Consider the following 25,009-nt stretch of genomic DNA (forward strand, 5'->3'; position numbering starts at 1 on the left):
TCCTGAAATGTCAGCACGGAAGGGAATACAAGGAGAAAGGCTTTCTTTGCCACAGGCTATTAAAAGCACATTCTTATCTTCCCCATATTGGCCCATTCCAGGCCACTTACAGCTTTGTGATTCACAATAAACATCTTCCAGTGTTTTTTAACACTGGAAACCAAAGGACAGATCCTGATAACAGATAAGAGCAGTGAGACTTCACACTGAAATGGTAAGATGGCATCCATACCAGGTGAGGAGGGAGGTGGTGCTGGAGAGTCAAAAACTCAGTTGCAAATCCAGGCAACTCATGGCAGGCAAATTTGGTATAACTCCTGCTATTTCACTTTGCTAACTTTCTATTTAGGACAAATTTTATGTCGTGTTTTAGCAACTCTCTCCAAAGGCACTGATTGCACAGGGTGGGACGGCATAAAGAAATTATATTTGTATTTATTTGTTGCCTTTGAAATTAGTTTAACACAAATACTTAAAACCATTCAATATGAAGAAACAGATCACCCTTTTCTTGTATTATGCACTGTAAATTTTATGCATTTCAGTAAACTTGTACTGAAACATGTATTTAACTTAATTTAGTCTACTGTAAGCATAAAATATATATATATGTATATAATGTATTTCCTTTGTTCATCAATATTCCCTGACTTTAGAGGCAAATGCAAGGATTCTTTATCTGCTAAGTGTTCCAGGTCTTCTTTCAGCTTACTGCCAAATAGAAAGTTGGTAATTCCAGAAAAATCACTTCAGAGCTTCACTCAAGATATAAATAAAAATTTTATCTGTCTTGAATGAAAAGAAAAGTGACTTTATGACATTCTTCCTGACAGAATCACCAGGACATTACAAAAACGGTTCCAGTAATGACAGTGGAAAGACTACAATATGTTGAAAAGCCAATGTGACACTGTATAAAAAAAAGCCAACGGTAGAAGTATCACATCCATGCTCTCAGGAAACACAGACTCCAAATCATAACACTTGCTTTAAAATTGTTGTATGCCAAAAGTCAAACTTAGATTGAAATTCTTATTAACTATCTCCTTTTTTGCAGGGTGAGTGCAGTCATTTCAGCTTCTCTCCACAAGCAGAAGAGCACAGCTTTTTAGAGGGAGGAGAGGGGAATGTGAAAGCTGAATTCCCATGCAGTACACTAACTACAGCTGCTGAAATTGAAGAAGACATAGTCAGATGATATTTTGCAGCAAACTGCATGAATTGTAACCAAAATTTTCTGGATAAAAAAAGTTTTTAGATCACCTGAGAAGATCTCACTGAAATGTGTTAAAATTATACTGAAACTTTACTAAAACAACTGTATTGGAAGAAGACCTTCGCTAACCCAAGGCACTGTGTTAGAAGACCAAAAGGCTGGAAACATGAGAAAGCAGAAAAGTTTCACATGGTGGTCCAGAGAAGAGTGCAGTGTCATTACCAAGTACATGGCTTGAACTAACACATTGGTTTATAATAAAGCCTAAATAAATATTTAATTAAAATCTAGCTATGGAAGAGTAATTAAAGAATGATTTCAAGTTTCTGCATCTAAAAATACTCCCCTTCAGAAAGGCTATATAAAAGCCTTTCTGATGACAAATCCAGGCACTAGCAAGACTCCTCTTATCCATGGTTTAAAAGTGATTATGTTCTGGCAAATCCAACTAGCAGCTCTGTTCAAGTTCAAATGCAGGGCACAGTTTAAGAGCCTGTTGAAAACAAATGGAGAAAAGCCCACTGAAGAAAAAAAGAGCTATTTCTGTCACCAGTGGACTTTAAAACAAATCCTAACTTATAGGGATTTACATTCAAAGTACCGACAAATGGGTACAATTTGATGGCCTTTGGAAGAGGCAGGATTGTGTTGATGAGCTTTCTGCACTTCCCAGGGAGCGCTCTTTGGGTGTGCTCAGTACAGCTGCCCTTATCTGTACTCTGCAACAAATTTCTGCTCTCTAAATGTACAAAAGATGTTTGCAAAGAAGTCTTCTAGAAGAAAATATATCAAATTCCAGCTCAGGCATCTGAGCAGATTTTGACCATTGAAGTACTCAAAATGCAGATTTTAAACGTGACAACAGTGATACTTTTTGTTTTGACCATATGCTGTAAAAGGTCTGTCAATGTGTTCAAACGTTCTCTTTATCATGAAAACAGAAAATTACCATATATAATTCCATAAGGGTTTGAAGTAAGCTGGTTCCCTTGCTTGCAGTGTGAAGACCTCATCACAATCGCAATATTCTTTATGTTGCCATTTCAAACTCTGGAAAAAATTTCCATGCTTATTCATCAACCTTTTGAAGGGGTTTGATTAAACAATTAATCTTGGTTTGCCATCTCAGCATATTTTCTTTATACTAATCATTTAGGATATGAGTTTAAGACAAATGTTGACTCTTCCTGTTTTCTCTCTGCTAGGACATCAATGATGAAAGTTAATCTATTTTATTTTCCATAAGGTTGATTCTCCACCTCCTGGTCAGTACAGTGCCAAATGGGGCCATGTTAAATGACAGTTCATTTCCATAACAAATGGAATGGAAGATATGAAAAGGGCATTGTCAATCCCCCTGAACTCTAAAATATACCTTAAAGGAAGACAAATTCACTGTAGGTGACTAGAATGAGACTGAATCTCCGAGCTGCACAAATGATAAAGGATGTCCTTGAACTATGCAACGAGGCTCTCATCACAGAATTCAGTTACGTGCTTGATTCCTGGTAAGAGTCAACAGAAACTGTTTTCAGTTAATTAACTACTTATGTACACAGACAGCAATTTGAACTCAAATGCAAAACAAAATTAACAGGATGATAACAATCTCAAAATATTTTAAAGCATGTAATATGCAAAACTGCAGGCTTGTATGGTGAGAGAATGACAAATTGGAAAGACTGAGCTTTTCATGCATCTCTATTCTTCTCTAGCTTCACATGCAGTAGCACTGTGAGAGATCACAGAATCATAGAATCATAGAGATCCCTGCTTTCATTGGAGAGTAAGCCCAAATTTCTAAATTCTGAAGAATAACGTATGTATCTGCTCAGCTTGTAGCATCAGGAAAGAAAGAAGCAACTGTCATTGTAAGTAATAAATGGTCAGTTATATATAACTCATAAAAGTTATATATAAGTTATATAAGTTATATATAAGCTCATAAAGTATTCTTTCTGTTCAATGTGATGTGGTTGGTCTGATGTACATATGGGAGTGCCACTTCAAGTATAATTCATCTGGGAAGAGAAAACAATAATCAGAATTGACACCCATTGCCTATGCAGGAAGGCTGGAGGATAATATAACCCACAGAAAACTGAGGAAAAACAGGAGAATTCATTTTTATACAAAAGCTTTTACATGCAGAGACTTGTGAAGTCTCCACCCCTGTTGGTATTTAGAAGACATGTGGATGTGACACTGAGGAACATGGCTTAGTGATGGAACTCAGTAGGTCAGCTTGATGCTTGGACTTGATGGTCCAAGCATCTTGATCTTGAAGGTCCTTGTCAACATAGGAGATTCTATGACTCTATGACTCTATCAATAGGATGCAAATAAACTGTCTTCTGTGTAGACAAGGAGAAGGATGGGATTAAGTTGCTTTGGTATGGTACTGATGTTAGCAGCTCTGACCTCGTGGCTGATAAAAGGCTGAAAACTCTCATTTTGCTCTGCCCTCAGCATCTCCCAGTCACCATTGCCTCTCATTCCTGTCCTCTCTTTTGTAGGCCCAGGACCAAGCATTGAGGAGATACTGAAGAAAGCCCCTGGTCCAGGTCCCCCACATCCCTGCCAGGGGTTCATTCCCAAGAAAAGGTGTGGGGCTGCTGACTGAGAGCACTGCACACTATGGAAGGAGTTGTGTGGAAATGAGTAGCTTGGCCTCTCCAACTCCATGTCTAGAGAGCCAGGATTCGCTGGCAGAAGTACAACCAATGGTGGGGCCTGCAAGAGGAATGGGGTCTGGATGGATTCATGTCTTACTTCTGCTTGCTGCCTATGCCTCCTTCACCGTGCCCTGGTATCAAGAGGAAAAGCAGGTCAGGCATTCTTAATAAGGTCGGGCAGGGAGACCATGGCTTTTAAATGCCTTTCCTTTTCAGACTAGAATGGTCTGAAATCATCTCTGTTGCCAATTGCCCCACTCTTTTTCGCAGGAAAACTTCCCTCAGAGCCTTTCCCTCCAACATAGGGAAAGCCCTCAAGGGCTGCCCTTTGCTAGAGTGGGCCTTATGGCTCCTGTAGGAAAAGGGGTGGAGACAAAGAGCTTTCTTCCTCCAATGCACCTAGGAGTTGAGAAAGCACAGTGTAAGGTGGGCAGGGGATTTGGGACCCTTTGCGAGGAGCAGAGTCTAGACTGATGCTCCCATGCCTGGCATGAATTTCCAGAACTGAAGTCTTAGTGTAACACTGAAACAAGCTTCTGAAATGAAGGATTGTTAAATGCTGGAAGTGTTTGCCTAGGAAGGCATTAAGAACAAGGTTAGACAAGCATCAGTCATAAAAGGGTTGGGCTTTATCTGGGAGAAGGAGAACAATTCAAGCAACTTGTAAGGATCCTTTCCGAGCCTACATTCTATTATTTGTTCATAGATTTGAACAGATTTTATGTAAGCACGTTCTTCTGGATATGTGATAGAATGCAGCACCTATACCCTGTCAGAAATACCACCTTCTGTCTTACTTTTGCACAGTGCCCTACATTGCCTCTCCTCACCAAGCTTTGTGTCATCTGGACTGTGGAGAGACCAAGCATTTTAGGGGGCAGTAACAACCCTTAGTAAAAATAGTGCTAGTTATGTGTTAATGAGAGCAACCACATGGAAGTATTGCTGTATTATGGATACATAGCATCTACTTTTTGGTTCTGTGCATTTTTTAAGTAGCTAATTTAGGAACTCATTAATCTGTACCAACTCATTCTAAGATTTGCATTGGCATTTTTACACCAACCAGACGATCAACCCTGTGGTGTACATGGGCTTAACATTCTTAGCTAGTGAAGACAGCTTGCAGAGTGGAGAGGTTTCTTGTGGGTAGAAACATTCCTTTGAGGAAAAAATGGATTTGAGTAATTTTTTAGAATTTTAAAGAAGATATTAATGTCACTTTTTCAATGGCGCACTGAAAAATCAAATTACCTTAATTACCCAAACTTAAGGCATGGAGAACAACACTGCATATCAGACACAAGGCTACCTTGAAACAAATTAATTCAGAAGTCTCTGTTTTTTAGGATAGCTTTTAGTACTAAGTGACAATGTGACATACATTTTAATATGGCCCCTTAGCAATAACCTGCTCATCACCTTGATACAGCACAGCTTGTGAGTAATGCAGTGCCTCCCAAATGTCAGATATATGATTAGTGTATTTATGTGTATTTACATGCATATGCAGGTGCTAAACCTGAGCCTCAAGTCTGGAAACTATACACGGAAATACTTTAATCCAGCTTAGTATTTTTCTTCGTATGGATCAGTTATTGGCATCATTTACCCTACTCAGCTGTCCTTAGGAACTGCCTTAAGGAATTTTATTAGAAAATAAATAGATGGCCAGCTTGGTTTTCAGGTAAAGCTCTACCTGTTTTTTTGTCAAGGCAAGCTAAAGAGGTCTGTTTATTGCAGGTTAGTTACTACTGCTAAACACATTGAGGTACGGCCAATGCCAGAATGTTACTTAGTGATTTCTTTCTACAGCTCCCGATTCATGTACTTGACTCTGCACATAACATTTGAAATTATCAGAGAGGTACCGTCTGATACACTTTTGGGAGAAAAGCATTCCTGAAACGAAATGAGTTTTATATTCCAGAAATTAAACTTCCAGAAATTAAACCTGCAGAAATTTTAGCTGGCTCCTGCAAACTCTTTGCAAAGGAATAAAACTGCTGCATCGGAAAGCAGAACTGAGAAGTACATCAGCCACACACAAATGGTAGAGCTTAGTGCTTATCGCTGTGAAGCTCTCTTGGACACTGCTCATTGCAAAGCAGAATGCAAGCTCTATTGCACTTTCAAATTTATATGCTACCAGGTGGATTGTAAATCCACATTACTTCCTCCATACGTCTGTGAGGCATCTTCATCACACCTTCTTGCCTGAGCAAAAGCTCATACATATCAATGGACAACAGTGTCTGCAGTCAGTGCCCTTCAGAAACTGGAAGTCAGGCCATAAAAACGAAGTATGCCCAGTTTTGCCATCATATGGTTGAAAAAAAGAAAGGTTATTTCTTCTATATTACATTAATGTTTTGAACTTTTGTCTCCATTCCTGTTTTCATGTTTTTCTCCATGAGTTCATGGTATAAAAATAAATGTGGGTAACACGAAGGGTTACCCACACCTCTTGGTACTATCTGGTACAGTACATGCCCACCATACAACAAGGTACCCAAGAAACATCACAGTCTTGTCTAGCCTTATTATTTTTACCAATAATATGAGGTGAGTACCTTGCTTAATCACATGACTTGGCAATCTAAAGTCCCACTACAGAGCAGGACAAGAAGTGTCTGAACAGAAAATGTACCTCTTGAAGCTAAAACTCATTACTGTGGACTACTAAGCCTCAAAATAGCAATCAATTTTACAATCAAAATTCAGTTTGTAAGTGAATTTCAAGGCACTGATTCTATAATAGGAAATCTTAACGAGTACAGATAAATTTTTATAAACATTACTTTTAGTCATATATTTTCCCAAAGGAAGAAATTGCAAACGTAGCTAAAATTTTTATCTTCATCTTGAAATAAAAATCTTGGATTAGTTCAAAACTGAGTTGTTCACCATTAACTATTTTTACTGCTTCTTTTATATCCTAAATATAAACATTTATTGAAAAAAAAACAAACAAACCCAAACCTCATTTCACTGCTACGTAAAACAGAACAGTCCAGTTCTCAACATATTCTGTTAAAATAAATATGTTTTATGAATTAAATTAGCCTAAATATAATATCTAGGCAGAAAAATTGCACTGCAATGAATGCAGCTGTAAATAAACTTGTGCTGAGATTAGAGAAGAGGTTAGGGAAGAGAAAACACAAGATGGGCTTGGTTAGATTATCTTAATGAGAAGATATGAATGGCTTCATTGTTGTGGCTGGATTTTTAAGTATAAAGGTATTTGAATTGAGCATTTTACACTGGCATTTGTGTACTTAATTTGTTGAGCAGCATTTGAAAACCAAGGGGAATTATGGGACAAGAATTCTGACTAATTCCTACAAGACAGATACCACAAAGGTTTGATGGTATCACCATCAGTAAGGGAAACAAAATAGGTTCAGGACAGGTGGCTTTCATGCTCCACAGATATGCTCAAAGATAAAAGAAGATATTCTGCTTTTAAATGTATTACATTTTAAAAGGCACCAAGAACTAATGAAATATCAGCACCAAAACTTCTCAAGTAATGCCATCTAAGAGTACATTAAGAATGGAAACATACAATACTAAATAAAGAGTTCTGCTAAAAAGAGCAAAAGGTAAAGTTTGTTCTAAGCTGCTAGATATGCTGATAGATACTGTCAATTCTTTTATCAGTGCTGCCAATTCCAAGTTGAGAACATTCTATTTTTAGCCTGGTCTGATAGAAAACAAAATTTAAATTGTTCTTGTTTTTATCTTTTTCCCAAAATGAGGCAAGAAGTGAGAGAAGATGAGGTCTGAAAACAAAATACAAGACTTTTGCTGCCTTGATAGAGGTCTTTGCATGCAGTTCTGGGAAGATTTTTAAATGCATGTGCTTTAAGTGGTGGAAAAAAGAAAACAGCTCCCCTGAATTCTCTAAAGGCAAGAAAAATGAACTGCAGGCTGGTCACACACCTTAATCACTGGGAGGATGTTCAAGCAAATACATTTCCAAATGCATTCAAAGCAGAAAAGTGACTGGGATTATTCAGCATGGCACTATGGAAGGGAAATGATGCCTGACCAGCCCAAGAGCCTTCTGTGACCAAGTGACTAGAATGGTGGATGAGGGGAGAGCACTGGCTGTCATTCATCTTCACTTCAGGCAAGCTTTCCACACTGTATCCCATAAGACCCTTGTAGGTGTTGCATTGTGTCATGGCTTTATGGTTTTTCATTGGCATTCCACATCATAACATCCTGCAGTGCACTGGGAGTTAAGGAGTTAATGCTGCAGTTCCATTAATTCTCATATTTCCAGTCTCTTGGTCTCAGAAGAGAAGAATGAACCACAACTCCCAGAAGACTTCATTTTTCCATTTCTGTTCTCCATTCAGAGGGAAAGATAAAATGGACTGGAAGATGGGAGACTTTCCTCTTTGCTCCCTCGCCGTTTTGCCTACAGCATTAGAGTAAGGACTTCAGTTTCAGAAACTCCTTCATTTTCTTTGATTCATTAGCTTTGATTCCAATCATGTTGTATTATATTATATTATCTCACATTCCACTACTGTATTTAGTAAACTAAGATTCTCCCTTAGCTCGCTGCCACTGATTTCCTTTTCTAGGCCCATCTCTCTCTCTGCCTTTTCCCTTCCTCCCCCCCCCCACTTTCTGGGGTGTGGATCTGTGGGTCCCTTCTCCCCCATGTTACAGAACAAGGCCGAACAAGGCTGAACCGTCACAGCAAACCGATGAATTATGGACTAGAAAAATGAGCAGTGAAGTGGAATGAAAGCTGGCTGAACTGTTAAGCCTGGAGTGTTGTGATCAGGACCCAAAGATCACTTGGAGGCCCATCACTAGCAATGTACCCAAGGACCAGTACTGTAACCAATACTGTTTAACACTGCCTTAGTGACCTGGATGCTGGGAGAGAGTGCAGTCTCTGGGGCTGTGCAGACAACACAAGCCTGGAGGGATACCAGATGGCTGTGTGGCTGCTCAGAGGGGAAACAGGGAAATAGGAATCTCAAGAAGTTCAACAAAAGGGAAGTGCAAAGTTCTGCACCATGGAATGAAAGATCCTGTGCACTAGTTTGGGCTTGGACTGGCTGGATAGCAGCTTTGCAGAAACAGTTCAGGTCCTGGTGAACACTGAACATCAGCCAGCAGTGAGCTACTACAGCAGGGAAGGCCAACAGCCTCCTGGGCTGCGTTGGGATGAGTGGCACCAGCAGGTCAGGGTGTGACCTTTCCCCACCACTCAGTGCAGGTGAGATGACATCTGTAGTGCTGGGTCCAGTCATGGTCTCCCCAGGACATTCTGGAGAAAAGGTAGAGAGGTGGCTAACAGCTTGGAGCATAGGAAAGACTGAAAGAGCTGGGACTGTTCAGTCTGGAGAACAGCTCAGGGGGATCTTATCCACATGCATAGGTACCTGATGGACATGACTAATCAACACAGAGACAGTGGTACCCAGGAAAGGACAAGGATCAACAGACATGGCATGGAACACAGGAAATTAATTCCACTTAAATACAACTGGAAGAAAAAGCTTTCCTGTGAAATTGGTCTGACATTGGTACGGGTTGCCCAGAAAGGCTGTGGAGTCTCCATCCTTGCAGATATTTTAAACCTGACAGTCATGGGCCTGGACACTCTGCTCTGGGGTGTTGGACCAGAAGATCCCTGCCAGCCTCAGCAGTTCTGTGCTTCTCTTTTGAAACATGAAGTAAAATAAGAGAGATCTTCCCTCCAAAAAGGCATGGGCAGTGACTGCAGCAAACATTATCTGTTCTATAAAGAAGAGACATGGAATCTTATGAGTAATAATGTGACTATCCTCGCCTTTTTGCAGAGTGACTGATGATTAAGACATGGTCTGGGCCATTAAATTTAAAACTGTTAATGACCTGGCAGTTCTGAAGTTTCAGGGAGTTCTACTCCAATCAGTGCTTTGCATATCTCCAGTGTTAGACAGTCACTCAATTTTCATTTGCCACTAGAATGACTGAAATTACAGTGAAAGGCATATGTAAATCTGAGAGCAAATTGTACATCTCTTAGTGAAAAAAACGTAATTTAGAGTAATCAGTTCCATGTTTTTTCCATATTTTTATGAAACTGCTCCTTACCGGCTACATGACTGGTGCTGTTTTCAGCCGTGCACTGGGAACACAGGGAAGAGCTGGTGATGGTGGTACCCACAAAAATTGCCCTTAGCAATTCCTGCTCTAAGGAATGTGATCAAAGATGATCAATACATCAATTTTCATACTTTTCCCTGACTGCCCTTTTGCATTTTGGTACTATTACTGGTTTATATCAAGGATACAAATCAACCAGATATGACAAAACTGAGCTATTTTATATGACTGCTTCCCTTAGCACCCAGACTTCCGTGATGGTTGTGTGTCTGTCAGCAGGGCTGTATCCAGCACTACACTGCATTCCTCTGGTAAAACCCAGGCTCCTGATGCTTAACACTGACATCTAGCTGATAGTGGCCCACAGCAGGAGTAGTTTCATCTGAAAGGTAATTCTCCCAGGGGATAGCTGCCTGATTTAAAGAGCCTGTCCCAAATCTGGAGAGATAACGCATGGATATCGATAAGGACATTTCTCAGCCTAGCCCAGGGATGGAATGCCATCTGCACACAGTGAGAACCGAGTTTCCAATTAGTGCGTTTAAAACTTGCCACTGCCAATCGGCAGAGGCCAAGAGCTGTGTGCCTCGGTCACCATCATCTTCAGGTTGGATATTAGAAAAAAATTTCTTCTCTGGATGAGTGGTGATGCAGTGGAGCAGGCTGCCCAGGAGGTGATGCAGTCCCTGTCCCTGAAGGTTTTCAAGAAGCATGTTAGGTGTAGTGCTGAGAGACATGGTTAGTGAGCGTGGTGGTGATGGTCAGTGGTTAGACTAGATGGTCTCAGTGGTCTTTTCCAACCATAAAGATTCTATGATTCTATGATTCCATGCACCTGTGAGCCAGCAGTCCCTCAGCCTTTGCCCTGCTCACTCATTGTTCCCCATGTCCTGGTACTGACTGCATGTGTTGGTGCACGGGGAGCACGGGAAGGAGCGGTGGGTCCGTGTAAAATACCACAGCCTGTGCCAGGTGCCACGATCAGACTCCAGAAACTCAGCTTTCCCGTGGTGAAACCTTTATGACGTTAGCTGAAACACTGCTTTGCTGCTGGTTGGCTTTCAGACATTTCTCACAGCCATGACTGCGAAGAGAGGAACCCAGCTGAGTCCGAAGCAAGGGTTTCTGAGGGACATGAACTACCTCTGCGACCTCCGAGGAGCGACACGCACCTCAGCTTCAGCTCACCGTTAGCAAGCCCCGCTTTCAGTGCCTTCCTCTGTTATTTCACTGAAGGTACTTGAGACACCGGTGATTTTCTCACACCGCATGACAGAGAACGCCACCGTCCCGATCCGCGCCGGGCAGCCCAGCGCCGGTCCGTCACTGTAGCCAGTCCCCGTCCCCGCCTCCGCCGGGAGCGGCTCGGAGCAATTCCCACGGCAACCCAGGCTCGACCCCCTTCCCAGACCCCGCCTCCCCGTCCCGCCCCTCGGCTCCCGGTAGGAAGCAGTCCGTGTGTAAACTCGACGTGTCCTGGAAGGTGCGTGCCTTTCTGTCCCTCGGCCGCCGAGCACGATGCTGGACCCGTCCTCCAGCGAGGAGGAGTCCGATGAGCTTCTGGACGAAGAGCGGCGGGACGCGCTGCTGGCGGCGGGCGGGGGCTCCTCGCCGCGCTCGCTGCCGCCGCCGCCGCGGGACCCGCGGGGCAGAGAGGGCGGCGCGGGGCGGGCTGCGAGCCCCAGCCCCTCGGTGCTGAGCGAGGGCCGGGAGGAGCAGGAGCGGCTGCAACGGGAGGAGCGGGAGAAGCGGCTCCGGCTGCAGCTCTACGTCTTCATCGCCAGGTGCATCGCGCACCCCTTCAACGCCAAGCAGCCCACGGACATGGCCCGCCGGCAGCAGAAGGTGAGCCCGGCCCCGCCGCCCGCCCCGCTCCGCCGCTCCGCCCAGCGCCGCGCTCCGGCCCGCAACAGGTGGCAGCGGGAGGCGGTGCGGGGATCCCCAGCCCGGAGCGGGGCGACCGCGGCGGGAAACTCCGGGAAGTTTGCGGAGCGGTGCGGAAGTCCCCGTGGGGGTCGGGGCGCCCGGGGCCGCTGTGCGGCTGCAGCGGTGCCGCTGTCAGGGCACGGCGCGGGCACAGCCACCGCAGCGCCTCCCGCGCGCCCCAGCCCGAGCGCCCCTGAGCCGCTCCGCTGTCAGTGCGGCCGCGGTGTTGCGGCGGTGCTCCCGCTGAGCGGGAAACTGTTGCGTTTCCTGAATCCTTAAGTGCGGTCTGTATGCACAGAGCCGCTGAACATTCCGGTTTTGATGAGAGCGGCCTTCTAGCGAGGGTTCACCAAATGTGCTCTGTCTCTCCTCCGTCAGAGACTGAGAACGAGCGGCGATGGGGCAGGAATCTGTGCTGTAATGGTGCCACTTACTGAGCTACTGAATAGGTAGAATATTTAAAGTTTGGAAACAGAGCATTCAGTTTCCAGGGAACCACTTCAAGCACTCAGTTCTTGAAATGTTTGATCTAAAATCTTTGCATTTCTTTTACTTTCTGCTCAGTTCTGTAACGAAGAAAACAGCAATGAAGTGCCTATGTCACATTTCAGAAGGATATTGGCTGGTTGCCGTCAGAACTCAGTTCCCCTTAGCCTTAGTCCTTTTATGTCCCTAAAGCTTGCAAAAAGCAATAGGAAATGTTTGGGGATGGCAGTTATCATGCCTGCTGTAGGTGATTTGTGCTTAGAGAATCCTTTGACAAGTTAATGTGGTGGTAATAATAAGATTATTGCTGGAAGAACATTTTGATTTCATTAAGTTGCAGGTATTTAAACTGCAAAAGCTATTTAAAGACTTTTCATAAGCAGAACGCCAAGGAAAATCCCATAAAATTGGGATTCTGCCTTCCCCAGTGGGATTCCCCACCCAATCACAGTTTGAAGGGATATCTGCAGGTCACCTCCTGCCCCAACCTAGGTTGACACCAGCACCACAGCAGCTAATCTGTGTCTTTGTCCAGCAGAACCTTGAGAGCCTTCAGTGATGCAGCCCCACAGCCTGGCTGTGGCTCGCACTGGTGCCCATTGCTCTCTTGCTGATGAGTTCTTTCTCCATCAGCCCCCAAGTCACAACCTGTGGCCATCAGCAGCAGGAAATGCTGAACACTGACTTCTCACTGAGCTTGGTCACTAAATATAAGAACTGCTTTTTAAAATTAACTTCGGTATTAATTATTCTTGTTAATAAGATTCATAAAAGGAGATTACTGACGTGCAGCCAATACAGAAATATGGTGCTTGTGGCTGTAGCATAGAGCAGGTAACAGATTTATTGGCAATTGACTTGGTACCTAAATTAAATGGTACTCTTGCTAATTTCTGCTTTTAAAAGTATTCTGACTTTTGGTTTTATTGTATGTAGGGACTTAGCTGCAAGACTGAGATGCTTTGTATTTGCTGGTTACAAAGCAATGTTCTTAAATAAGACATAAAGAAATTCTCTCTAGGAGTTGTAGTTCTCTCTGGAAGTAATGAAGTATACACAAGCATCTTTCCCCTTATCTGACAATCTGATGAAATACCCAGTGAATCACTGAGAACGAGGTGGCAGAACCAGCCCCGGTGTTTGGGAGTTCAGGACGCCGCATCCCGGCTGTGGTTGGCTGTGAGTCCCGTGAAGCAGCCCTCCTTGTGCTGCTCTTCGTGCAGCGCTGGGGCTCTGTGTCAGCTTCTCAGACAAGCTGTGCCCTGTGGTAAGACACTACAGGACATGTGCTAGCTGGAGTCGTATTCCATAGGGTACAAGTGCCGTGCTTTTTCCCGAATGAATCTTCTCAGAACCAAGGTGCTGCACAGATTGGGACTCCCTTCATCTCCTGCCCTTCTGCTTCACTCCTGCTGCTTGTGACGTGATGGCCATTCTCTGTGATGGGCAGAAGTTCCCATCCTGTGTTACAAGCCATTCAGTGCCATGTATCCCATTTGCTAGCAGTGGCTAAGGGATCCAGGTAGATCCTGTTATGCTCCTGCTCCCAGCCCTGCCTGTCTCTGGTTGGGCACTCTTCTACTTTTGTACCAGCAGTCTCTCTGATAACCTAAGAATAGTATCCGCCCTGCTTGAGAGCAGAAGTAATTTGTTCTTTCTGCCAGTTCATTTGGCATATTGCTGAGCAAATATTGCAGAATGCCGTTTGCTTCTTTTTCAGTGTGGAACATATTATCCAGTAAGGGAATGAGATGGGATTCACATACCAAGTATCCTCACTTGCATTGTAATGTCAGCAAGGAAATGGTTTACAATATGTTTGGCTTCTGATACTCTTGCTTCTGTATCAGATTAAAATGTACCACACAGTATCTCAAAACCATCATCATACTTAATGGGCTGAGTTATACTAATCAACATAAAGAGTTCTAAATGCAGGCAGTGTTTCACTCCTCTTGTCCTTTCTCATCCTTCTTTCTTCAGTGTAAGTAGAATTAGCTCAGCTCTATTTTCATACATAAGATTAGTTTAAAAAACAACAACAACTTTAAGAGATCTATAACAATTTACCAGAGTCCATCAACTCTACCAGCTTGTTTTTAATGCCAAATCCAATGCAGCTGAGCCCAAATATAGCTGAAACACATTCTTTGATATCTGACTGTATTCCTTCTGTGATCTATAAGGTATGTGATAGGAATACTCTCTTTTAACCATTCAGAGTTAGTTGGTGACCTACTTTTACCTCCTGTCTTGTGTTGTCTGTGAATAGATTTGGTGTATCATGGAAAAAAAAGCTCAATGTGGTTTCTCAAGTTAGCATAGCAGACTTGGCAAAGATGGAGTTAATTCAGCAAGGTATTAATCATGCTCCTAATAACATCTCTTCAGTAGATATTTATGGGCATTTGGCCATGCATTGTCAAGGTTTTTAGAGAAATATTAGTGCATCGATGCATTACATATCATGTTTTCAGCAAGTAAGGCTTGCCTGTCTTTGCTTTAAATAGGCTTTGCCAGATCTTCGTAGTTTCTACTTCTTTAAAATGAGTGTTCTAGAATATACTTCAGAGTCTTTCTTTTCTACCACTCCAGTCTTCTTTCTGTTTAGTCCAGCAAAGAGAATCTGTAGTTAAGTAATGCCATTCCTTCTCCTTTTCCACCCCAGCTGAATGGATCTCAAAGCAGTCAGCAGCCTCCAGTTGTCTTCAGAAATTTAATGGGGTTTAAATGACACAGTGAAGTGTGTTGTCTCTGCAGCTATCTTCAATCAAGATAAAACTGTGTATGTGAACATAGCACAGAGCCATTGTAGGTTCCACAGAAATAAAGAGGAGGCATTACTTTTGGAGGGACATAGGTATGTACTCAGTTTTATTTAGGGGTTAAAGGCAAGTTCTGCAAGTTACATTTCCTGGAGAAGGAAGTGGTAATGAACTGCTACAATTAACTAACAATAACAAAAAAGTATTCATCCAGTGTGCTTCTTCCTCAAGGTCTTAAAATATACTCCAGTAATCAAGCAGTCACAGCATAGAAATCCAAGAGTGGGAGGGGAATAAAGCTCCTACTCTAAATGAGATTTCCTAATGCATGAAAGGCTTAGTACATCAAAGCTGATCATTCAAGTCTTGCTTTCATAGGTAATAAGTAGCAGAAGTGATTGAGCTGGCTGTTTAGAAATCATAACTCAATGAGGTTTACTTTCTGAATACATGTTGAGCTGTTTTCGCTCCATTTCTTCTCTCCACCTTCTCACCTGTGAGTATGTCATAGAACTGTAGAATCATTTGAGTTGGAAGGGACCCTGAAAGGATCTAGTCCAACTCCTCTGCAACGGACAGGGACATCTGCAGCTCCATCTGGTTGCTCAGGGCCCCATCCAGCCTCACTTTGAATGTCTCCAAGGATGGGGCATCCACTACATCTCTGGGCAACCTTTTACAGCATTCAAAACAGTCAACTTCCTGTTAATACTCTAAAGTAGAGTAGTGATATTTAACCAATTACTTTCATCTGGACTTTGAGTTTGTTCTTTCCTGTTTCATGGGCTTTACCTCTAAATAAGTGGTTACTGATATGTATTCACTAAATAATTAGCAGGAAAATCACAGAATCATTTAAGTTGGAAGGTAACTCTGCATGTGGCAGGGGGGTTGGAGATTCATGATCATTGAGGTCCCTTCCAACCCTGACCATTCTGTGATTCTGTGACCCATAAGGATCATCAAGTCCCACTCCACGCTCCACAAAAGAATCAGACTATAAGTCTGAGAGTGTTGCCCAAATTCTCAAACTGCAGCAGTTTGACATTGCATCCACTGCCCTGGGCAGCCCGTTCCAGTGCCAGACCACTCTCTGGTGAAGAACTTCTCCTAACCCCCAGCTGCCCTCCCCTGGCACAGCTCCATGCCGTTCCCTCGGGCCGGGTCGCTGTCACACAGAGCAGAGCTCAGCGCTGCCCTCTGCTCCCTGTGAGGAGCTGCAGCCGCCATCAGGGCTCCCCTCAGCTCCTCTGCTCTGCGCTGAGCAAACACAGGAACCTCAGCTGCTCTTATATGTCTTTCCTTCTAGGCCACTTGCTGTCTTTGTAGTCTTCGTTTGGACATTCTCTAATAGCTTTTTGTCTTTTTTTCTACTATGTGACCCAAAACTGTGCACAGTATTCAAGGTGAGGCTGCACCAGTACACTTCAGAGTGGGAAATTGTTGGTTACAGGAGCAGACTTAATTCTTGGACAATTCTGTTCTCAGTGCCTTTATTTCTCCTGTCCCAGGCCTCTCTTGTTCTTAGGTTTAAGCTGGCGATGTGTACCTACTTGCTGATAGACTGAGCATGTTTTGGGGAGGAAAAGTTGTCTCATGGCTTCTGAGCCTCCTTCATAAGATGCTTTTTTTTTTTTCCTTCTTTTTTTCTTCCCAGTGCTAAGGTAGCAAGGAGAGTACATCCAAAACCATTTTTACTGGTAATTCTAGATGTGCTTCAGAGAATGAGCATAACAACGAAACTTGGTTATCTGGTCAAAATTCTGCTCGTGAGCTTTTCAGGAAGATGTCTTCCATTCATCTTCTCAACTTTCCTTTTACAAATCTTAAAGGATTTTTTAGAGGAAATTTGTAGTCATTTAAAATCAAGTTTACTTACCTTCCCCCTTTCATAAATACTTTGGTAATACGTTGTCACAATTTATTAAGCAACGTGTATTTTGTTTTCAATCAAATTAGTGTGTTTGGGTAAGTCCTGTCAAAGCTCATTAAGATGCTGGCTTACACAGCTCTATACCTAGTAAGACTTAATTAAGATTATAAGCAACCAGTTCTTTTTACCCCAGTGAGAACTTGCTCCATGGGAAGACAGAATTCCTGTCTGCAATAGGAAGGTTGCTTGCTGTGAATGAATGGGTCAGCTGAAACTGAAGAAATAGTGAAGGTTGGTGAGTGAAAAAGCCTTCTGGTTACCAGCACCACTTCAGAAGTGACAAGCCCTCTGAGATGTGATTTAATCCTAATCTGTTCTGGTGCCCAGACAGCTGATGAACGTGGCTTGGCCAAAGCTGGGCAGTGTGTGGGGAAAACAAGTCTTTGGTAAGTGGCTGCATAATGAATGAGTATATAGGGACAGGATACAGACCTCATTTTATAATGCTGAAAAATTAATCAGTCTCTTCTTTTGCTTACTTTTTTTGTTTCCCCTGCCAATTTTAGCTGTAGACGTCTTTCAAATATTAGATTTCTTGATCACTTAAGGGATAGCTTTTAGTTTTTCTTTTCTGAATGAGTGATCTCAGGTTGCTGAGTTCTTTCTGTCACTCACATGGCTTGACAAGTGTGTTAACTCTATTAAGAAATACCCACTTAAACTCCTTGAGAAAGACTACTTATTAGTTTTTCTACAGGGAAGCTGGCAGAATGAGTTGGAGAAATCCACTGACTGCTGCCATCTCTGCAGGAATGGTACAAGGGAACTGGCTGGTCTGGCTGCCTGGCAGTTCATGACTTGTTATTCTTGACTTATATTTTGTGCATCTGAACTGTTGGTAATTGGTGACAGAGAAGCAGAAACAACAAATCTGCTGTTCTTGTCCTTACAGTTTTCTCTGATGCCATCTGAGAAACATATTCATTGCTGCTGTAGAGGAATAAAGCTGGTAAAAATATTATTTTTACCCTCCAAACCATATTGCTTTCCCTGCATCTGGATAAAGGCAGTATGTCACAATATAATTACCACATATTGTCTTTAACTGGAGAATACTGCCAGCACAGAAAATACTTATTGCTTGCCAATGGACTATTTGCTGAATGAAGTATTTCTTATAAAAGCAGATTTGCCATTCCCCTTCTCCTTCCTCCATTTGTACGATTTCTGGTACATTTCATGCTCTGGGGCACAACTCACCAGCCACATCACCATTTGCTTACTAATTAGACTTATTTCCTGTCTGGCTTTGCACCATTTCTTCTTAATATTGGTGAATGCCATCCTGAAGTTGTTTTCTGTAAATATTCTTTTGCATTTTAAATGTGTCTCTGTGTACGTGTCATACTTTCCTATTTTGCTTCTTTTTTATGTGTAGATTTCTATTGCTTTGCTAGCTCAACACGTCTCTGTTTCCTACTGCTTCTCTTTTATTTGTGTGCTGGCTGGAAGTGGAAAGCTAACAGCTCAGGGACAGCACTTGCTCCCTGTTTATCCACCCAGGAGGCGGCTGTGCAGCCAGGCAGGATGCGCTTCCCTCAGCGAAGGTGCATGGCTCTCCTCTCCCAGTTGAGGGGCTTGGGTTAGGGTGCTGGTCTTTGTGCCTTGACTTTGGTTCTGTGTTTAGCTGTACTGAGCCCCAGTTAATATATTGCTCTATCCAAACTGGGTGCCAACCTCTCAAATTTCTTTAACTTTTGAATCTATTCATCTCATTTTCATACAGTTTTTTGGTGCAAAAATTGCAAAGATGCCGACTGGATTTATTTTCCAGCTTACTCCTCCTGCTGCCCACTGATGGCTGTGGCACGCTCAGCACTGGAAATGACTTGTTTTTCAGCTGCTCAGCATCTGCTGAACTCTCATTCCCTTTGCCTGGTGACTACCTCCAAAGCCTGCTTCTGCCTGGAAGTGCTGGCACTGCACTGAAAGCAGCCAGCTCTTGCGAGCTGCAGTTTATTCCCACAGGTTTTGGAATAGCAGCTGTGAAAAGTCAGTTTTCAGTTTGTTGCTGTGTGGGGGAAACTGAGCAGCAGGAGAGGCAGAGCATTTGTATGTGGGTACCAGGCTGCATCAGCTTAGGTTTGTGTTTTTAAGGTTATTTTCACAGCCCTAAGCACTGAAGGCTTTTTACTTATTTATTTTTTTTCTTTAAGGTTCTCTAGAAGTTGATGGTTCTTTATAAGAGAATTTGTTTCTGGTTCTTATTTTGTCAAGGAGATAAAATATATACCTCTCTTCAGGCATGGTTACTGTATGAGTAAGTTTAAGAATGTTCTTGAGTGCTCTTCCTGTCAGGGAGAAGAAAAGCATTAATTAACGACATTGTGAAGAATGAGCAGACCTTCAGCAAGCACTTTGTAAAATCCATGACCTGAAGAAAAAAATATTAGGAAAAGAGAAGGTGATTGAAGAAGAATCTTCTTCCAGTTCTGTTTCCATTTTTATTTGCATGAAATTAAATAAATAAAAAGAATCAATCTCCAAGCAGCCTGTGCCGCATATTTATTTTGCTAGCTGTGCTGAGGAGCAGACCCAGTTTTGCTCATATATTCGTTTATTTATTCCTGAATTATGTATTCTGAGGCCTTGTTGCAGGGTATGGGCAGCTGTTTCTCCTACAAAAGTGCTCTAGGAATGTTTTGCCATTCCAACTGCTTAATACATGCATTAGTGCTAAAATATTTATGTTGACCAGTTTATTTTGATCTACTTATGGATGGAGTATAAGCAAGGAAAAGAAATAAAAGGAGTAGTTATTTGGTACAGACCTGATATTAAATCATTGCAGCACTCGTGCAATGTGTTCCCCTCACTCTCCCTTCCTTCCTGCATTATCAATAAAGGCAGAGGACTTTTCAGTCCCTTACCAGTAGGAACTGAAGTGCAACAAATAGTGATATTGTTTGGAGACTGAAATTTCAAACTCCATCAGAAATTTTCATCTGGGTCTTGTAATCTTCAGTTCACATCTGCTGAGCAGAATAGGAATATGTTTGCCTGAGTGGACACTCAGGTTCACCTTGTGATGACTTAGCACCAAATGCAATAGCATTCCAGTAACCACATGCATGGTTTATAAATGTAGGTTCAATGCGTTCTAGTACATGGTTGATGAAATAATTATGAGCATTTTAGCATAAATATTAGAATGTGTACCACACAATAATTTAATTTATGTGTTTGTTTTCCTTCTCAGCACAATTCGGCTCCCAAATGGAATGGCTTTAATAGCATCGCTTGAGATTTTTAAGGTCCATTTCTCAAGTTGTCTGTCTTTTCCATCCTAGTTTTTAGGTACCATTCCTTAATGGTACCTAAATGGACTTTTTCCATAACTATGAATATTTGAAAATGATTAACCATGTTTCGCATGTATGAAACCTATGTTCTACCACTGGGAACTTCTTTTTTAAAGCCATTTTAGAAAAGTAATCTGGAAACTGAGTTCTAGTGAGATATGGATGTATACATAGATATATTTTGTTTGTGTTTCTGCAGATGAAATAAATTAAGAATGCCATTCTTACCTGCATAAGATGTGGGGAATTTTTGGTAGTAGAATTTGTTGTTATGACTTCTTTCTAAAGCACAAGGAAGGGCAGCAATACCCTGGAATAGAACTCGGTATTACCCATCGTATTTCCTTGATCTTCCTCAAAGTTGGAACATTTGGATTCTGACAGTCTTTCTATTGTTTTTATATATGATGTTTCCTGTCTACAGACAGCAAGCTCTAAGAATTAGTATTGTTTATTTAAAGTGGCAACAAACTATTCAGATTTTCACTAAACCACTTGCTATTTAATGTGTTCTGTGTATTTAAAATCTAATGTATTAAGAACACATTAATTTACTAACTACAGTTTTTAGTCTGGAATGAGTTTCAAGAGGTCACAGAAATGTGATAAAACCCATAAGCTGGCAGAACCTCCTTACCTGACCCTATTGCTGTATTATAAGCTGTATCTATTACAAGTGCACTTAATTACGTGAAGCATCACGCAAGGGAAGGAGGCTGCACAGGCTGGCAGAGTTCTTCTGATAGTCTAAAAAAATAAAGTCCATGTCTCACCCTGATCATCCTTGCTAGCTGATTTTGAGCTGATGTACATGATGACTGTCCAGTAGCTGTGAAAGAATGCCCCAGTGAGGTGAGTGGATTTCTTAAACAATAAAACTGCCCCTGGAGGTAATGCTTCATTGGTAATGGCATCAGTGCCCACATCAACATTTCAGCCCAGGTCAATAGCACGCGTTAAAGTCTCTCTCTTTGTCCCCATTCAGAGTTGCATTTAGAGCACACAGGCATGACTGTGGGCAAAGCTAAACAGTTGCATTCGGGAGCACGTCCAGTTCTTGAAACCAGACTAATGATGGTCTTGAGGTAAAGATGCCCTGAAATAGATTTAGGGTGAAGTTAAGTCCCCTGCATCAGCTTTTGCTCTGCAGATGCACTCTTCTTTTGTCGCACCACTCACTAGTGTGGAGCTGACTTTGGAGAGTCAGAAAGACTGAGAAATACAGCAGCTAGTACAAAGTCAGGAGAGATAACTGGAACCTAAAGGAGCAAAACCATACTCTCCTTTCTGAGCCAGTAAAGCAGGACAGAATATGCAATACAAACATAAAAACTGTTGGAGTAACGAAGTAATACAGTCTTGCTGTGCCTGAAGTTAATTAGGGGCAATAAGCTGCCCCTAATTATTGAAAGTGTGGGATTCTCAGCAAAGCTGCCTGGGATACTAATTAAAAGAGCTGATTATAAGAAATGGAATGCATAATTAATGACTGGGAAATGATTTTCAAGAATATCTTCAGACAGCAAATAAAGTGCCCTTGGAAAATGTTGCGACACTGTGAGCCATCCACTGAATCTAATCCACCAGATAGACCTGAACTGATTTGCAGGAGGTTGTTATGCTTATGCTTTCTAGTGCTGAGGTGGGGATTAATGGAGGCAGAATGACAGATAGAAGAGTTTTTCCATTTTAATATCAAATACTCTTTGTTATGTTGGTTGTTTTTTTTTTAATTTAATGTGTGACTTCAATGGAACTTATTGATGAAATGTGCTGACATACTGTATTTCTTCCTAATAGTTGCCTTTGCAATAGTCTGCTGCTGTCACAACTGAGCAAGTTTTTAATGCTTGGAGAGGACCTTTTGGATAGAATTATCTCTGTTTTGATTGTTAGCATGTGTATATGTGGCAACTGCTTGCTTTCAAGTGAATGGGCCACCAAATGGGCTGTAGCTTCCCTTTTCCAAGATCTTGAAAAAATAGCAGTCTGAAAACTGTAAATACTTTGTTTAAAAAACAAAAACAAAAAAAGGAAGACTTCTTTCTTGGGGAGAAAGAATCTAGCCAAATTAACGAGTTTTTACAAATTTTAAGCAGTTATTTAAAGGAACTAATCAGGGGTTAAGTTTCATTCAGGCACCGTTTGGGCATTTCTGCCTAATTGAGTGCTCTTTAATTTATATCCTGAAATGTTGTAAATAGCCCTGTTCCTCAATTACTTTGACATGTTTATAGAAATTTAGACAAAGCTATAATAGGTTGGGAACTGCACAGAACCCTGCATGTGATTTCCTGTGCCACTTCCAAGCATCTGTCAGGGTCTGAGGCTGAGGAGCCCAGGCTTAAGATGAAATGCCTGCATCCTCTGTCCTGTCCCCTTCTTGTCAGTAGCAAAATGCTTCTGAGCAGGATCCCTTTGGTTGTGTGAGGTTGTGTTATAACTCTGGGTACATTCAGATAGTGGAAAGAGGGGAATGATGAGCTTGTGTACGCCCACAGAAAGGAAATCTATGGATACTGTCGTGAGGAGAGGGGAATTAGTGCTTCATGGCATATTACTGCCTAGTCTGTTTTACAGCAATTAAGCTCTATACCAAATAAAAGTCATTGAATATTGCTGTCTTTTCAGAAATATCTTTTTCCATTTATTGTTGTGAAACCTGCTAATTGCTATTTATTTTTCTAGGCCTTCTCCTCCTCCTACTGCCACCACCAGATACATACTTCTGTCTTGGCTCAGTCTGGCAGCTGTCTCATATAGAATGAAACTCCTAAACCTCATGATAGGGAAGCAAATATGTTCTTATGGCTTTTGCTAACAGTGCAGGTTTTATTTTTTTTTATTAATATTGAGCTTTCAGGATTGATCGGATTCCTTGGGGCTAGCTCAGTGTGTCCTGTTGAATACAGTACACTGAATTTCTACTCTTCTGTTTCTACTCTTAGGTCTTGCAAACATAAGACTTAAATATCATATTTGTTGTTGTATTTGAGGGCAGATTTGTACCATGGCTGCAGGAACTTGCTGTGGGTCAAAACATGGCATATGTCTCCCAGTGTGAAAGATAATTTTTGTAACTCGATTCAATTTGTATTTTTTTCTACAGTGGGGAAAAAAGTACTTCCAATAGGAAAACAACTTTTCTAATTTTTCTATTAATAATAATAATAGCAAAAGCCAACAAAACCGTCGTACTGCTGATCTGCACAGCTAGCTCTCTTGTTTTTCCTATGTTGACTTCAATGAGCAAGTAGCAGAGCTGTCACAAGCTGCTTTTCGGAGGAAAAAATGTTTAGTGGTGATGTGGTTACAGTAGAACAGCTTCTTCATATCAGTGATCACAATTGCAGTGACAGTGCTAATAAGATAAACGGGGTGGGTAATACATACTGATTATAATAGCAGGAGAGTTGTATTGATTGAGAGATTCTGTAAAGAGCTGTGAGATGCTGAAACTCAGCAATACAGATGGTCAGCAATGCAAATCCATTTCTATCTGTGATGCTGGGGAGACTGGAAAATAGAAAGAATTACGTATTAACATCATAAACATCAAAGTTTCTCTTTCAGAAAGGATGAAGGATTCAGAGTGGGAGACCAGATCATTTTGTCAATGAAGTGAACCCATCCGTGGATGGCATACGCATATGCCAGTATGTGTTTAAGGCAGAGGTTAGAATATTTATTTATTACAGCCATGTTTAAATAAAGAGCAGAACCTAAGGCACTACCAAAATATGTTTATGAGTTGCTTGCTATTTCTAAGCCTAATAAGAAAATTAAAAATTGTAGTAGTTTATTGGGCTCTTTTTTTTATACACCAAGTAAACAGATATGTCCATTGGTACAGATGGGTGAGAAAGACCAGAATGGACTAGAGTAACATTTTTAAAGAGGAGATGGATGCAGGAGATTTGCTAAGAGGTGTCAAACATGCAGTTATGTTGGTGCTGGCTGAGTAACGGACACAGATTCTGAAGTGGCAGCTGCTGAGCCAATTACATGTATATTTGCAAATTGTGTGCACATAACCCAGGGAACCAAAACGTGAGCCTTTTCTGAAAGGTGACATGAATTGGATATGTGTAGGTTTCCCATAAATAGTTCCTGTGTTAAAATGGGTATTTTATTCACCTCCCAGTTCAGAAGATGCTTTCTGAATTGTGGAATAGTTACTAGGAAGTAACACCATTAATGCCAGACAACTCTACTACCTTAATTATGCCTTGAGTGATACCCACTGAAATAAATCCTTTGCTTGTAACAAAGCATGCAGTAAGGTATGCTAACAAAAGTACCCTGCCCCAGGTACACTTACTGAGCACCCTGGCTTACATTGTGGCTGAGCCTTGCTGTGTGATGGAAAGCTTGCCATAGAGTTACTGCTGTCTTGAACTCGTGATCAAGTTCTTAGTTTGATACTACGTGGAAGGGGACCTCCTGTGTCAAGACAGTCTTGTTTCCAAAAGCAGCCAGGTTGTCACTTGTAAGCAGGTAAAACTTCAGTTAGTAGGAATCCCCCGTTTGTTGTTTCTCTCATAGTTATGAGACCTCTCTTTCCAGACTGAATATATACTTGG

The 25,009-nt window shown here is 41.8% G+C and overlaps 1 protein-coding gene across 9 annotated transcripts in view; it reads left to right on the forward strand.

Annotated features, from left to right (window-relative positions):
* Positions 1-11,480: 11,480 nt before the first annotated feature.
* Positions 11,481-25,009, forward strand: part of CADPS2 (calcium dependent secretion activator 2) — a 302,854-nt gene continuing 289,325 nt past the window's right edge. For all 9 annotated transcript variants that reach the window (XM_042815716.1, XM_042815717.1, XM_042815718.1 and 6 more), the window contains exon 1: positions 11,481-11,859. In XM_042815716.1, the coding sequence (XP_042671650.1) occupies positions 11,533-11,859 (327 nt within the window). In that variant the 5' untranslated portion in view covers positions 11,481-11,532. The remainder of the gene's footprint in view (positions 11,860-25,009) is intronic.

This window comes from Centrocercus urophasianus, unplaced genomic scaffold (assembly GCF_019232065.1).
Source record: "Centrocercus urophasianus isolate 14NV4802_14NV808 unplaced genomic scaffold, USGS_Curo_1.0 seq_15, whole genome shotgun sequence".
Lineage (NCBI taxonomy): Eukaryota > Metazoa > Chordata > Aves > Galliformes > Phasianidae > Centrocercus > Centrocercus urophasianus.